Genomic DNA, 15,257 nt, shown 5'->3' with positions numbered 1-15,257 from the left:
TCCCAAACCGTGATGGGCAAGCTACAATCCCCATAGATCTCTTGCACCAAGCATCTATAGAACTCTAGTTCCCGGCACAAATCTGACAGTGCACTGAATTCAGCCTCAGTAGAAGACAGCGCAATGAGACTTTGTTTCCGGGACTTCCACCCAATTAGTGACTTCCCAAACTTTACCACCAATCCAGACACAGACTTGCGGTCCTGCGAATTCGCCCAGTCACTGTCCGCATAGCATGTGAGCTTTGACTCACCTTCAGCTGGCAGCTTAAGACAGAAGTCTTTGGTATGCTGCAGGTAGCGCAGTACCCGCTTGATACCGTGCCAAGCTCTCACACTGGGATTTGACGCTTCCCTACTTAGCAGGTTGGTAGCAAAGGCAATGTCTGGTCTGCTCCATTGGGACAGATACAACAGACTACCTAGAGCTGACTGAAAGAGCTCAGCATTCTCAAACTCAGCACTTTCTGCTTGCTGGCTATCTTTCACGTAGCTCGTCTCCATGGGTGTCCGAACTCCTGCACAATCGGACATTCTGAACTTCTCAAGCAACTGCTCAATCTTGCCTTTCTTACTGAGCAAGAAGCTACCATCCTCAGTTCTCGCTATCTGGACACCTAGGTAGATCTTTACTGCACCCAAGTTCTTGAGCTGAAACCGTTTCCCAAGCTCTTTGGCAAACTTCCGCACCTGTTTGTCTGCCTTTCCAATGTGGATGATGTCATCAACATAAAACAAAACCAGTTCCTGTGCGTCTCCTGATCCTCTAAGGAACAGGCAACTGTCAGCAAGACTCTTCCTGAAACCTAGCTTCTCCAAAGCTTCATTCAGGCACAAGTTCCAATTCCTGGCCGACTGCTTCAGGCCGTAAATTGACTTGTGAAGTTTCCACACAGTACCTTGCTCATTGCCCTCAAACCCTGGAGGAGGAAGCATGTAGAGATCCTCCTGGAGGTCTGAGTTCAAGTAAGCAACATCCACATCAAAGTGATGCACCAGCAACCCTCTTTGTGCAGCAATGGCCAAGAGCAAACGTAGAGATTCACTCCTACAGGTGGGAGCATAAACTTCCGTATAATGCAACCCCCTGCGCTGCGTGAATCCTCTCGCCACTAATCTGCCTTATACTGCGGTTCTCCTGTCGCTGTGGGCTTAAGACGGTAAACCCAGCGGCTACCCACGGCCTTTTTGCCCACCGGCAACTTCGTGAGGGAGAACACACCTAGCGACTCCATTGAGTTCATTTCCTTCTGCATCGCCTCATGCCATTTTCTGGCTTCTTCCTGAGGCAGTTTCTGAACATCCTCAAAACTCTCGGGTTCACACTGTGCGATTCCGACCCACACGGTAGTGACGGCAAACCTATCAGGAGGTTTCCCCTTGGTTGTCCGAGCTGATCGACGCAGCACTACTTCAGGAACCCCCTCTGACCCACTAGGGTCAGCCAGAACGTCCTTGGCATCAGAGAGCTCCCCCTCTGACTTACTGCGCCTTCTGGACTTCTCAGCCGAACCTGTGGGGGAAGATGGAGCACTGCGTTGCTCAATCTTCACAGTCTTGGGAGAAGTTCTCTCCTCTGCCTGCACTGGGTCTGGACTCTGAGCCTCAGTAGCAGGTTCAACCTCTTCCTCTTCTTCATCAGCAGAGTCAAGCAGACTCTCTGACAGGATGTCAGGGTTCCCATGTATCCTTGCCCAGCCACTCTGCTCACAGAATTCAGCACTGTTGCTGAGCAGAATCCTGGACTGATTCCCTGATGGATACGCAAACCTCCACCCCTTGGTCCCTGGCTCATACCCACAAAAAATCATCTTTTGGGACTTGGGTTCACCTTTCTTGCGTTTGGCTTTTGGCACACTGTGCTTGAGCCTCCTCCGTGTCACCTGGACCTGCAAAAGAAGCATTCAATACAAACAACCTGTCTTTACATTCAACACTAACTAGGTGCTGTCCATTCTTAGAAATAGAGCACTTATTGTCTTCAAAACACACTCTGTAGTTCTCAGCAAGAAGGGCGCTGACAGACAGCAACGCGCAGGACAGTCCTGGAACAACAAAAGCTTGGATTGAACCCTGCAAGAAAGGACAAAACAGTGAGCCAGTCTGCGTGAGTGGGTGTCGAGTCCCATCTGCTAAACAGACAGTCTTCCCAGAAGTTACAGAGGTGCAGTTCTCCAGAAATCCTGCAGATGGCACGAGATGATGGGAAGCTCCACTGTCTATGACAAAAGCCAGCACAGCATCCTGTTGACAACTCTTGACTACAGCCATAGAGGCAGCCAAATGTTTATGTTCAGTGTCTCCGCCAGCTGCCTTCGGCTTGCCTTTCCCACGCTTTGAAGAAGAGCCCTTTATCTGGTTGCTACGGGAGACGGCCTTCGGCTGTTCCTGTGCCTCCACTGGACATTCTCTCACCAGATGGGAGGGGGAGCCACAGCGATAACAGCGACGCGTAGCAAAAGCTCTCACAGCTCCCTCTTCAGCCATTTCTGCGTTCCCAGCACCCCCACCTTTGGGTGCACAGCCTGGGCCTGCACGCTCCCCAGCACTCTGGTTGTAGGCCTCAACATCACACGGCCCCTCGGAGACAAAGCAGCTACTCCCAGCTGTAACTTCAGGAACATGGCCAGCAGCCCCCTCTGGGCTCTCAGCTTCCTCCCTGCTCTCGGCTTTCTCCCGGCCCTGGGCTCCTGCTGAGCTTTCACACAGACTCCTCAGCACCTGCCAGGCGGCCTGAGCCGACTCAATGCCCTCCAGGTGGGGCAACAGCAAAGAGTCCACGCTAGCTTTCAACATGCAGAGCTCTCTTTGCATTCTTTGCTCTCTATCTTCCAGCAAAGCAGCCTCCAGGTCTGCTGTGCCATCTTCAGCAGCAACTGGCATGGGTGGGGCTGGCTCCTTCTGGGCTATACTCCACAGCCCTGTGGCCAAAAACCACCCCCTTACTCTTCTAACCCAGATATCCCAGGACTGGGTTGTGAGCTTTTCAAACGGGACATCATAAAAGTCCTGGAGCTCAGCCATCTCCTCCCCCAGTGCTCCCATTGGGGCTTTGAAGTACTCACGCGTACCAGCCAGCTTCAGAGGAGAGGCATCCAGTAGCTCTTTGTAGCACACAGCATTGCAGACAGTTTCCCTGCATTCTCCCAGGCAGAGCCTCAAAGCAGGACTTTTTCCTCCGGCAGCAAAAACAGCAGCTTCTCAATTTCCACAGCCTTTACACACAGCACTTCAAAGCTTTCTCTAATTGCAGTAACTAACGTCCATAACCTGTTAAAGGTGATTGATTTATTGCTCAGATAAATCTTGGCGTCCAGCCCGCTTCGGCTGTGCACCCCCTCGGCCAGGCCTCGGACTTCAAAGGCCACATTCCGATGCTCTGAGCAAAACGCAGAGTTAAGCAGCAGCGGTTAGAGAAAGCTGTAAGCTTAAGTGCTTTCTTCAGTGTGCTAAATAAAGTCCACGCAGGATCTTAGCAGCTAAAAGCAGTTTTATTTACAGCAGACTATCCATTGTCGAACAGCATCGTGAAAACACGTCCACTCTCCTCAAAAGCGAAAGTAGAGAGAACAAAGACTTGAGAGACTCGGAAATGACGCAGAGTCTCCCCCCTCCCAACAGTAGGCAGGGCGTACACTCTGAGCTGTTTAACCCTGTAAGCTCAGGTTCTCCTCACACGCACCAACCCCTCTCGCTCTCCAAGCGTCAGCGAAAGCCTGCATTCGCCCCATAGGACGCACCCAGATTTCCCCTTCATTTTTGGAGTGGAAAAAGTGCGTCCTATGGGGCGAAAAATACGGTAATTGTCAAAATATATCAATCTATTTTCTTTTTGTTAACTTTGTATCTATGTAAGAAATGACATAAATATATGTTTTACATAACAAATTTAAATTCAGACACACCATTCACCTCCTCATTTAGGATTCCCTGAATCCTTTGACTTCCCTCCGCCCTTCCATGGTTACCATTATCAATCTTTTTTTTTATCTGCTTATCTTATTTTCTCTATTTTGTTCAAAGAATAAGAATCCATTTTTCCATAGTTTTTCATACATTACAAGCATTAATCAAATCCTGACAAAGCATCCTTCATGCTGTGTGGACATTGTGGCTCTTCTTTGGCTTAAACCTGGTTGTGTGTTGTCCAGGGGCCGTGGTGTCCCATTGTGCAGCCTGAGGCAAAACAAGAAGCCACTTCACCTTGCTTCTCTGGCACCCATGGTGGCTCTAGATGATGATGATGATGAAGATAAAGATAAATAATTTATTATTTATACCTGCCCATCTGACTGGGTTTCCCAGAGAAGTGAGGAGAAGTGACCGTGGCTTCTTGCGAGATCTTGCAAGATTCCACAAGATTCCTTGGGGCTCTCATGAGAGCTCACCAGAAGCTGCTGACACAGCTTCTCTGCCAGCAGTGGAGGATGGGTGTGATGCCCATGACGGTGCTACCCCCTCATACTCTGCCACCTGAGACTGCTGCCTCCGTTTTTAAAAATTGTTTTTGAATTTTAATTGTACTTGATTGGTGGCTGGCTGCCTTGAGGTCTTGTGAGAGGAAGCAGGAAATTAATTAACGACATTGAAGGAAAGAAGGACCAGCTATTCTGTGGAGTCCCCAGTCTTTTTGGGGGTTGAGGGGCATATCTAGAAATCTAGGAAAATACCTACATTTCCCCCTCAAATAGAAGACAAGACAGATAAAATGAATGCAGGCAACAGCCCCCAAAACAAAGCCATCCCCAACCAAGCAAGAAAAAAGAAACCCTTCATTTTAAGAAAAGCTGGGTGGGGTGGTGGAAGAGGCCTTGGCAAGTGCTGGGGGGGGGCGTGTCTGTGCCTGAGGCACAGCCCAATGCTCCCCTCTGCACAAAATTTGCATATGCTAATTTATACTTATGGGTGCAAAGGGGAAAGGGCATGAGATTTGGGGCTTGGTGCAAGTTGCCCACCCTAAGCCTGCCCCTGCTTTCTCTTCCCACCCCCTTTCCAGATTGGCCATCGAGATTTTGATGTGGAGAAGCGACTCCGGCGTGACCTGAAGAGGACTCATGCTCTGCTGGCTGACATGCAGCTCCTGCTGGAGACCTCAGGGGCAGATGCAGGGTCGTCCGGGGGCAGGGAGGAGCTGGAGAAGCTTCGTGGCAAGGTGAGAAGCTGGATCGATGGATGGATGGATTGGTTGACTGCATTTATTATTATTATTATTTATTATTTATTGAATTTACATACCGCCCTATACCCAGAGGTCTCAGGGTGGTTCACAAAACAGATCACAATATATAAAATAAAAAGAAAAAACAATATCCCAATAATAGAAGTAAAAGAATTAATCTACATCCCCAACCCATTCTTTATTTTTTAAAGTGCCTTCAGTATAGACAGGCATCTTTCACAGGAAGCATTTAGAATTTAATTAAGGCAATTAGTTAAATAGATTGTTTCTGTCTTTAATTCCTTGGACCACACTAATTAGTCTCTCCTCTGTGTGTTTGCTTCTGTCTTTCTACTGCTTGCAATCGCCAAGCTGTGCTTTCAGCATCTGCTGTTGGAGGGGAAAAGGGATCCTGGAGGGGCCTGGTGTTGTGGACCAGAAGCTGCAGGGAGAGAATCCCGAGATGGATCTCCTTAGATTAGGAACGGGGTGGGGTGGGGGAGGAGAGAGAGTCAAAGGGGTGGGGTGGGGGTGTAGAAATCATTCAGTTTAAACATGCAGAGCCCCACATCTGTTGCTAAATGCTTTTCGGGAAATGAGAAGAGTCACAATGTGTTCTTCCATTTATATGCTGCATTTGCTTTGGCTGTTGTGGAACTCCTGGCGTCAAACACTGGAAGTTTTCTATCCAGGCTCCAGCCCTCACTGCCAGTTAAGAACATAAGGAGGGTCCTGGTGGGTCAGGCCAATCCCTACCCCCAGTGCAGCCTCCTCTCCTCACAGTGGCAAAGCAGATGTCTCTGGGAAGCCCGCAAGCAGGATTCAGGCACAAGAGCCCCTCCTCTCCTTCAGTTTCTAGCAATGGGTATTCAGGGCTGCCCAAGATGTTTTGGCACCTGAGGGAAACTGCAAAATGCTGTGGCTCCTGCTGCCCAAGGCATTCGCCTCACCTTGCCTCATGGTTGGGCCGGCCCTACTGGTAGTCAGAAGTTCTGTTGCCACCACCGTAGCCTGGATCAGAGCAAGAGGTGGGTGAGCAAGCAAGCCATGTTGCAATGGACAAGGGGAGGTGCAGACCCAAGGGAACACTAGATAGTGGACTTCTTTCTGGGGTGCAGGTCCCCCCTCCAGCAGGTGCCCAACCATGCTGGTTGATGGCATCCCCTAAATGGAAAAAAAACCTGACAAGTTGTTGTAGAAAAGTTTGGCATGCGATGATAAAGTCAAGACTAGCTGCAGGTGTTGATAACGGCACAATGACTTTATTCAGGTAACGTAAGTGCTGTACTTTGTAAATACCCAAACAATAATGTTTGTGTGGAAGGCTCCTCAGCCAGCCATCCAGGTGCAACAGATTGGAGGTGTGTGAGAATGGGATTAGCAGGTGGTGTGTGGGGAGAAGGGGTGATGGAGACTGCTCACAGCTACAGTGGTGCCTCGCAAGACGAAATTAATTCGTTCCGCAAGTTTTGTCGTCTTGCGATTTTGTCGTCTTGCGAAGCACGGTTTCCCATAGGAATGCATTGAAAATCAATCAATGCGTTCCTATGGAAACCGACTTCAGACCAGGTCCGGGGACAGTCTGTCCCCCGACCTCTTCTGAAGGCTGGGGCTTTTCTTCCCACCCCCAGCATTTCTTCCCACCCCCAAGGGCTTTTCTTCCCACCCCCAGCATTTTAAAAAACCCCGGGACAGCGGGGGACTTCTCCGCTGTCCGGGGCGATTTTAAAATGCTGGCGGGCGGCAGCGAAACCTTCGCTGCCACCCGCCAGCATTTTAAAAAACCTCTCCGCCCCCCCCCCCGCCAGGCTTCGGAGCATCCTTCCGAAGCCTGGCGGCGGGAGAAGGTCTTTCCGCCCCCCTGCCAGGCTTCGGAGCATCCTTCCGAAGCCTGGCGGCAGGAGAAGGTCTCTCCGCCCCCCTGCCAGGCTTCGGAGCAGCCTTCCAAAGCCTGGCGGCGGGAGGAGGTCTCTCCGCCCCGCCGCCAGCCTTCGGAGGAGGTCCGAGGACAGTGGGGAAGACGCCCTGCGCTTCCCCACTGTCCCGGAGATTTCCCTATCAGCTTTCGTCTTGCGAAGGAAGCCCATAGGGAAATTCGTTTTGCGAAGCGCCTCCAAAACGGAAAACCCTTTCGTCTAGCGGGTTTTCTGTCTTGCGAGGCGTTCGTCTTGCGGGGCACCACTGTACTCTGATTCAGTCCTGCAAAGCACATCCCTACGCCTGACAGAAGAATTGCATGGAGGGTAATGGCAATTTAGTGACACCAGTCTTCCAGAGCCATTAAATCAATAATCTGCTTTGCTTATTTCCATTGAAAACATGCCATTCTGGAGACGTAGGCAATTACAGCTAGCACACATCTATAATTAGGATAATAATTCTGGGTAAATAGCATCTGTGAGCTGCAGCTGTTTCTTCCCTGGCTTGATGGGAGGAGGCAGCAGGAGGAAATAGATGGTCAAACCTTTTCTGGGCTGGTGCCCTTGGCTGTGTGTTTGCAGCAAATGCTGTCCTCACAGCCAGTCTCTACTTGGCATGCCATTATGTGCAGGAAAGTCCAGGTGTCTGGCTCCTTTGCAGAAAAGCAGGGTTAGGGAGGGATGGTTAACAATGGAGAAAATTGTTGGGAGGAGGGAATCTAAGCTGTTTCCCTGCCTTCTGAATTTCCTGATAAAACTCTTTCCCCAAACTGAGCTGCAGGCATATATTTGAAAGTGGGAACTAAAAACCTGACCTGCTATGAGATATATTCTTCCCATTCTGAAAATACTGTGAGGGTGGTAAGCATTGCCAAAATCCCACAGTTGTGGGTGAGTTTTCTCAGTCCATGTATTTTGCTGTTTTTATGTGATTATTTGATAAAACTAGAATACTGACACCTGTTCATACATGCATCTGTATTGGACTACAGCATGGATTTTAACCTCATTTCTGTCTTGGTCGTTTGGATACTGAAGCTGTGGTTGCTAGATTTCCTCCTTTGCACTCACCATGCAAAATAATCTCTACATTTTTTAAAAAGTGCGTATCCCATCACTGGCAGAAGAAGGGGGTGCGATGGGTGCGGGCCACCCTGGGTGTCATCTCTGAGGGGGGTGACATCGCCCCCCGCCCCCCTGGGCCACGCGCCGCAGGTGGCACCCCCTGGGATGCTCGCCTCGCCCTGCCCTGTGGGTGGCTAGCCCCGCCCACGGGTGCACAGCATGTGCACCATTCTGGGGGCCAGAGCAGCTAGCTCCGCCTCTGTTTCCCATAATAGATGACTGGAGGTATTAGTCTTCTCACCACAAGCCTTTAATCAAGGGAATGGAGCAGCTCCTTTACAAAGAAAGGACAGAAAGAAAAGGTTTTCTCCCAATACTGTTACTTGTGGATATCGGATGAAGCTGAATGTTGAAAGATTCACTGGATCCTTCCTGAATCATCTGCAGCTCTGGCTTAAATATTTTGCACGGCAGAACTGTATATCAACAAATGCAAAAGCAAAACATAAGCAGAGCCTGTCAAAGAGACCCTCTCGTCCCTTCCAACTGTACAGTTCTATGATTCTCTGAAAGGGTTTCCCACATTTCCCTAGGATGAAGAGCATTGTTCTCCAGTGCTCCCTTTGCCAGCATTTGGCAGCTTCCCTCATCTGACATGATGGCTTTCACTTTTAATCTGGCCTGAGGAGAATTTTCCCCTCTGTTTTTTCTGGGTGTTAATGCCACATTTAAAAATTAATCTCCACTGGTCTGCTGGGCTCTTCTTTGGCACCAAAGACAGATGATGTTCATTGACTTTCATTTACCCTTCATCTCATTTGGGCTTAATTGGGCAATCTGTTATGATTTGACAAAGGCTTTTACGAAACACTGCTTGCTTTTTTTTTAACACCCCCCAAAAAGAGTTTTTTCTGCAACATTGACCTTTCTGGGAGCTATTGCCAGAATAAAACAGGCTTTCTCTCACCCGAGTCAAAGACTTAGTTTGGCCCACACAGCCCATGCATGTTTGCACACTCACAACTCAATACATTTGTTTTAAAAGGCATAAAAGTCGGCAATATATTTTTTGAATAAAAAGTTTTATTTTTTATACTATTTTTATTGATTCCTTACGTTTTCTTTCAGCCCCCTTCCTCTTACGTTAGGAAGGCAGGCATGGCTAATATGCACTGAGCCAACCATCCACCCTGCAAAAGCAATGCAGCAAAGCAGTAAATTGAGACTTACACTGCAAACCTTGGGTGGAGAAAAGGGAACAAAGAAGTAAATAACTATGTTACTTATAATTCCTTATACTGGGGAAACACTTGCAGTGTGTAACAACTTTTAAAGATTTTTAAAATACATACACAAACCCTTTAACTAAAGTCTGAAAAATAATTGCTAATTTCCCGATCACCCTAGATATGCAACATAACCTTAGGAAAACAGGATAAGTTAGGCAAAAGACAGCCAGGTATTTTAAAGTGATTGTTAAATTCTTCCACGCCCACAAAGTCTTTCCAAACCAGTCTGCCATCATACAAACACATGTATGCCTTCATCATACACCCATGCCTTCATCATACAGGCAGACACCCACCCGCAAGTAATAAATATTATATGCAAGCATTTCACTCCATTCAGAACTTGGAATGCATTTCAAATAACTAAGGTCGGTTGTTTCATTGAGCTACACACAGGAAAGTAAGGGGGTGAACAATTTCCCTGCCAAATGCAAGCTAGTCAGCCAGGCTGTGATAGGATTGCAATGGAAGGATGTTTTCTACTTGAAATAAGGCTTGCAAAAAGCATTTCTTCACCTTACCTGGAATCTAGCATGATTACAAAAGTATCATTTCCTGAAATGAGTAATCAAACAAAAATACAATTGAAGGAAGCTCACTCAATAATAAATTCACACGTCAAAACTCCTTGAAAGAGTTTGCACAGAGTTACCATCTATACATCCTTTTTTATAAATTCTCCATTAGGGTATAACATGCTGAAAAATTCACTGTTGCTGCACATGGAAGCTCTACGTTTGACAAACAATTTATTGCTCATTTTCCCTTTGGTTATACAGTTATAATACTTCTGGGTGTAAGTTTACTCTGCTGCCCAGCTTGTTGGGGTGCCACTCCCCACAGGTCTCTCCTGGTCAGCAAAAGAAGGAATCTCCTGCCAAGTTAAAGAAGCAAAGAGCGGTCAGTAGACCTGATCTTTATTTGTTGCAACAAGGTTCAAACACACAAAGAGTAGGAACCCCGAGCATGGGGTTGCATGGACTTTTAAGACCTCCCTCCCTTCCCATAATACATTTCCAGATACATCACCAACGTGTCACTAAGAAGAAGGGAATCTGCACAGTAACATGAGTCCATCATTCATCCCTGTTATCAGATTCAGTTCACCACCTAAGTATCCACCACCAAGAGAACAATAAAATACCCCTCCACCCAAGATGCTGTTCGTTGTCAGGGACTCCAGTGCTCCCACTCTCTCCCTGTCTGCTTCCTCCCTTCCCCTCCCCAAATGTTTGCCTTCAACACTCTGTGGCCCCTGAATGAGCACGCTCTGTCCTCCTTGGACTGTCTCTTCTCTTCTCTTTCTTTCTTTTTAAAAGTTGCAGGCTAACATATTTCTGCACTGATGATGATGGGGAAGGGAGCAGTTGACAATGGCGCTGGCTCCATCTGTGTCATCCTGCCTTCATAATAATAATAATTTAAGAGTAATTTATTTTTTATACCCCTCCCATCTGTTTGGTTTCCCCTGCCACTCTGCTTATTGGCTGGAGTGTGGCGGAATTTGCAGTTTTTAAGAGAGGATGGGTGGAAACTAGGATCTGGCATGCAGGCATCTCATGTCTCTGTGTACAATGTATATTTGCCTGCTTTTCCAGTAAATATGTGAGCTGGCGAATTCCTGGCAGTGGAACTAAATGCTAACAGCAGAGGGTTAAACCTCGGAAATCTCCTAATGACAATAATGGCTTCTCAAGCCCCAGATGAGTAATAAAAAATAGAAAGCTCCAGTAACTTTAAAGGACAAGGTGTTTTTGCTGGATGAAATGGGTTTTAGCAGGCATGGTGCATTAGCGCCCCCCCCCCCCCCCCCCCGGCAGCACAATAGCTCATGGCTGGGATTTGTTCATTAAGAGGCTTTTGGAGCTGGGTTTTGTATGGGAGTAAATCCTTTGCCAAATCCTTGGGTGGGCAAGGGGGTTGGGGTGTTCCAAAGTCACACTTTCTGCCAGAGGAAGTTTCTCTTGCACCCTGTGACTGCGGGAGAGAGACCATGTGGGATAGTGGTTAGTGTTTCTGACTAGGACCTGGGAGCGCAGGGTTCAAATCCCCACTCAGCTATGAAGCTTACTGGATGTGACCTTGTGACTACACTGCCTCTCAGGCTGGTCTACTTCTCAGGGTTGTTGTGGGAATTACCAGAGGAGGGGGAGAACACTGCATATGCCGGGGGGCGGTGGCAGTGAGATATACGGTGAATGCCCTAGTTTTGTACTGCTGGTCAAGCTGGTCATATGACCATAATTGTGGCTGCAGGAGAGTAGCAAATAAATGAGAAGCACCCAAGCTGCCCTCTTAAGTGGATATTATAGGTAAGACAATACAGGTAAATCCAGTAGACGTTGTTGTTGTTGTTGTTGTTGTTGTTGTTGTTGTTATTTGTCAGGGGCTCAGGAGCAGAGGCACAGGGGAGAGAGAAAATGGAGAGCGAAGGGGAAGAATCGGAGGGCAGCGTAGGGGAGTATGAGACTGGCCCGAGAGATTCCATTAGTCTCTCCAGCGAATCAGAAGATTCCCAGAGGGGGGCACCGATGGCAAGGGCAAGGGGGGTCCCAGGGGGGACACACCAGAAGCAAGGGGCCAGCGGGGACTCCCAAAGCAACAGCGGGAGAGCAGGACCAGCTCCTCCACCAGAGCGTAGTGAGGGGGAAGAGTCCCATGTGTCAGGGCCAGCTTCGCCTCCAGCAGGGAGAGAGAAGGAGTCAGGGGTGGCCACGCCTCCATCGCAGAGTGAGGGAACGGAGGGAGAGTCAGGTGCAGCTAGCCTCCCCGAAGGGGGAAGCAGTGACAGGAGCAGTGTAACGGTCAGGAGGAAGGTGGCTGGCTGGGCGCGCGCGCCAAGTTCGAATGTACAGGCGCGTGGCACAGCAGGAAACCCGGATGGGGAACCAGGTCCTAAAGCCCGCCGGAGGGAGGGGGAGGACTCAGGAGACTCAGCGTCAGAAGAGTCTAGGAGAGGCGAGACCCCAGCGGACAGGCGGGCCCAGAGGAGAAGAGAGCAGAGGAAGAGGTGGAGCAAGGCTAGAGTCTTAAACTGGTGTCTGGGGGGAGGAGACTCAGACGGAGCTTCGGCGGTCTAGAGTTTGAGATGTAGAGCTGCGCGCCGCGGCTGTGAAAGCAAAACTGAGCTTCAATAAAGACTGTTTTATATAACAACGAACTGGCGTTGGTCCTTTGTGAGCTGGGACCTAGGGCAGCTCTGACATTATTATATTTTAAAAATAGTGTTTGGTTTTAATATGGATCTTTATTGTTTTATTTTCTATATAGTTTATTCTTAGGCCCACTACTTAGAAATGCTAATGACTGAGTGGTATATAAAGGCCTTTAATAATAATAATAATAATAATAATAATAATAATAATAATAATAATAATAATAATATTTATTTATTTATTTATTTATTTATTTATTTATTTATTTATTATTTTAAATAAACTTACTAGTCACTCTTTTTGCTAGTGCAGCCTGAAGTGAATTAAAACAATATGTAAATAATACACATTTAGACCATCATAAAACAAAGCATAGAAAAATCTAAAATAAATTCATACTTTTAAAATGCAGGATTAAAACAACTACCCACCCGGGGGCCACCAGGTGGTGCATTGGAAGATAGCCGACAATAACATCTCTCTGACCCACACGAGGTAATTAAGAGGCTGCTATGGGAAGTATGCAGCCTTCCCGGCCCCCCCAAGGAGATGGGGGGGGGACTGCCTTGCCGGCTGTGTCCATAATTCACCCCCGGATTCGAAAGAAGGGGGTGCGGACACTTGGCACGAGCCCTCGGGTGAAGTCGGCTCTTCCTGATGCTGTCTCCAATCAGCGCACTGGCTCGCTTTAGCTCGAAATATATAATTGGAAATATATAATTGGAAAGAAGCTAAAGCACATACATCAAGCGAAGATCGGGAGTTAAGACTGCTGATTAATGGATTTCTGTGAGCGGAGCGACGGGCGGGACAAATAAATCAAGTGATGAATCACCATTAAGAGACTGGTATTGTCAGGGGTTCAGGAGCAGAGGCACAGGAAAGGGAGGAGATAGAGACCGAGGGGGAGGAATCCGAGGGAGAGGTTAGCGATGACAGCCGCCCTCTAAGTCTTTCCAGTGAATCGGAGGATTCACAGAAGGGGGCTCCCGTGGTCAGAGCAAAGGGGTTGCCAAGGGGAACACCCCAGGAAGGAGGGGCCAGAGGGGACTCAGAGAGCAGCAGTTGGAAATCGGGACCAGCTTCCCCACCAAAGAGCAGTAGGGGGGAGGAGTCCCAGGTATCGGCATCAGGCAGCTCTCCGTCAGCGGAAGGACATGAGTCAGGATTGGCCACGCCTGCATCAGAGAGCGAGGAAACGGTCAAAAGGAAGGTCGGAGACTGGGCGCGCGCGCCAAGTTCAAACGTACAAGAGGGTGGCGCAGTGAGCAGCCCGGAAAGGGAGCCAGGTCCTAAAGCCCGCCGAAGGGAGGGGGAAGAGTCAGAGGGGTCCGCGTCCGAAGCGTCCAGGAAGGAAGGGACCCCGGGGGGTAGTAGGACCCAGAGGCGGAAGGAGAGACGGAAGAGGTGGAGTAAGGTTAGAGTCTTAAGCTGGTGTACAGGGGGCGGAGATTCAGACGGAGCTTCGCCGGTCTAGTCTCTAGACGTAGAGACGCACGCTAGGGCTTGAAAATGGAAACTGTACTGCAATAAAGACTTTTGTACATTACTACTGGCTAGCGTTGGTCCTCTGTGAGCTGGGACCTGGAGGCAGTCTCTGACAGTAAGCTCCGTCTCCCCCTTTTCATCAGTTTTCTTCACCAAAAGCGTCGCTGCGTGAGTGTACGCAGGGAGGGAAGAAGACTGGTGCCTCGCGAGCTCACAAGAGTCAGGCGAGATGACTACCGAACAGCAAATAGCTTCCCTGCAAAATGCGGTGACACAACTCAGCGCGGAGATCATCGCATCCAGGAAGAGAGAAGACGAAGCGGCTGCTGCCTGCAAAGATCTCCAAGCCAGGTTGGAAGTGCTTACGAGGCAGGGGCAACCGGGACCCAGATCCGAGGGGATTGGGCTGGGGAAGAGAGGAGGCAGCATTGTATCTCATTTCGATGGGAATTTACAGCAGTACCCCAATTTCCGAGCAGACGTGCTGTTTGCGCTGCAACTGCTGGATAAAGACTTTAGAGATGAGCAAGAGAAGGTGGGGTTTATCTTGTCTCATTTGCATGGAGACGCGAAAGCATGGCTGCGCAATCTGTGGAGAGATAAGGATCCAGCGCTCCGAAGTGCAGATGCATTCATTAAAGCGATGGATTCCTGTTTTTTATCAAACATAGACATTGATATTGCCCGGAAGGACATACATGGGCTGAAACAAGGGAGAGCCAGTGTAAGGCAGTATCATTCCCGCTTTTTTGCATTGGTCAACGCGCTGGGTTGGGAGAAAGATTCTCCGCCGGTTAGAGACCTCTTTTGGGAGGGATTGAACCCAAATGTCAAGGATGAAATTGCGAGGGGGGAGAGACCCAAAAGCACTCAGCAAGTGGTTGAGAAAGCGCTAACGGTTGGGGTGCGGCTGGAAGAACGCCCATGGAGCAAAGAAGAAGGGCGTTGGGGACGCACACCAGCGAGAGTGCCCACCCTCTTGCCCAGGGATGCAGCGCGTGCGCATTCCACGCCTCCACAGGGAGGAGGCGAAGAGCCGATGGAGATTGGCGGTGCTAGGGCTCACTCAGCAACCAGAGCCTTAACACCGGGAGCAGTCAAAACGAAGCCGCCTAGAGGGAACAGGAAGTGCTACATCTGCGACAGTGCTCAGCACATGGCGAAAGAGTGTCCCCAGAGGCTCC

The 15,257-nt window shown here is 49.0% G+C and overlaps 1 protein-coding gene across 2 annotated transcripts in view; it reads left to right on the top strand.

Annotated features, from left to right (window-relative positions):
• Positions 1-15,257, top strand: part of LOC114584510 (unconventional myosin-XVIIIb-like) — a 653,524-nt gene that overhangs the window by 22,513 nt on the left and 615,754 nt on the right. For both annotated transcript variants that reach the window (XR_013391460.1, XM_077922810.1), the window contains exon 5: positions 4,996-5,151. Coding sequence is in view for 1 of the 2 variants with exons in the window: in XM_077922810.1 (XP_077778936.1) it covers positions 4,996-5,151 (156 nt within the window). In the remaining variant the exon portion in view is untranslated. The remainder of the gene's footprint in view (positions 1-4,995; positions 5,152-15,257) is intronic.

This window comes from Podarcis muralis, chromosome W, assembly GCF_964188315.1.
Source record: "Podarcis muralis chromosome W, rPodMur119.hap1.1, whole genome shotgun sequence".
Lineage (NCBI taxonomy): Eukaryota > Metazoa > Chordata > Lepidosauria > Squamata > Lacertidae > Podarcis > Podarcis muralis.
Note: the sequence above shows the minus strand (reverse complement) of the source record. Positions and strands in the feature narration are given on the sequence as shown.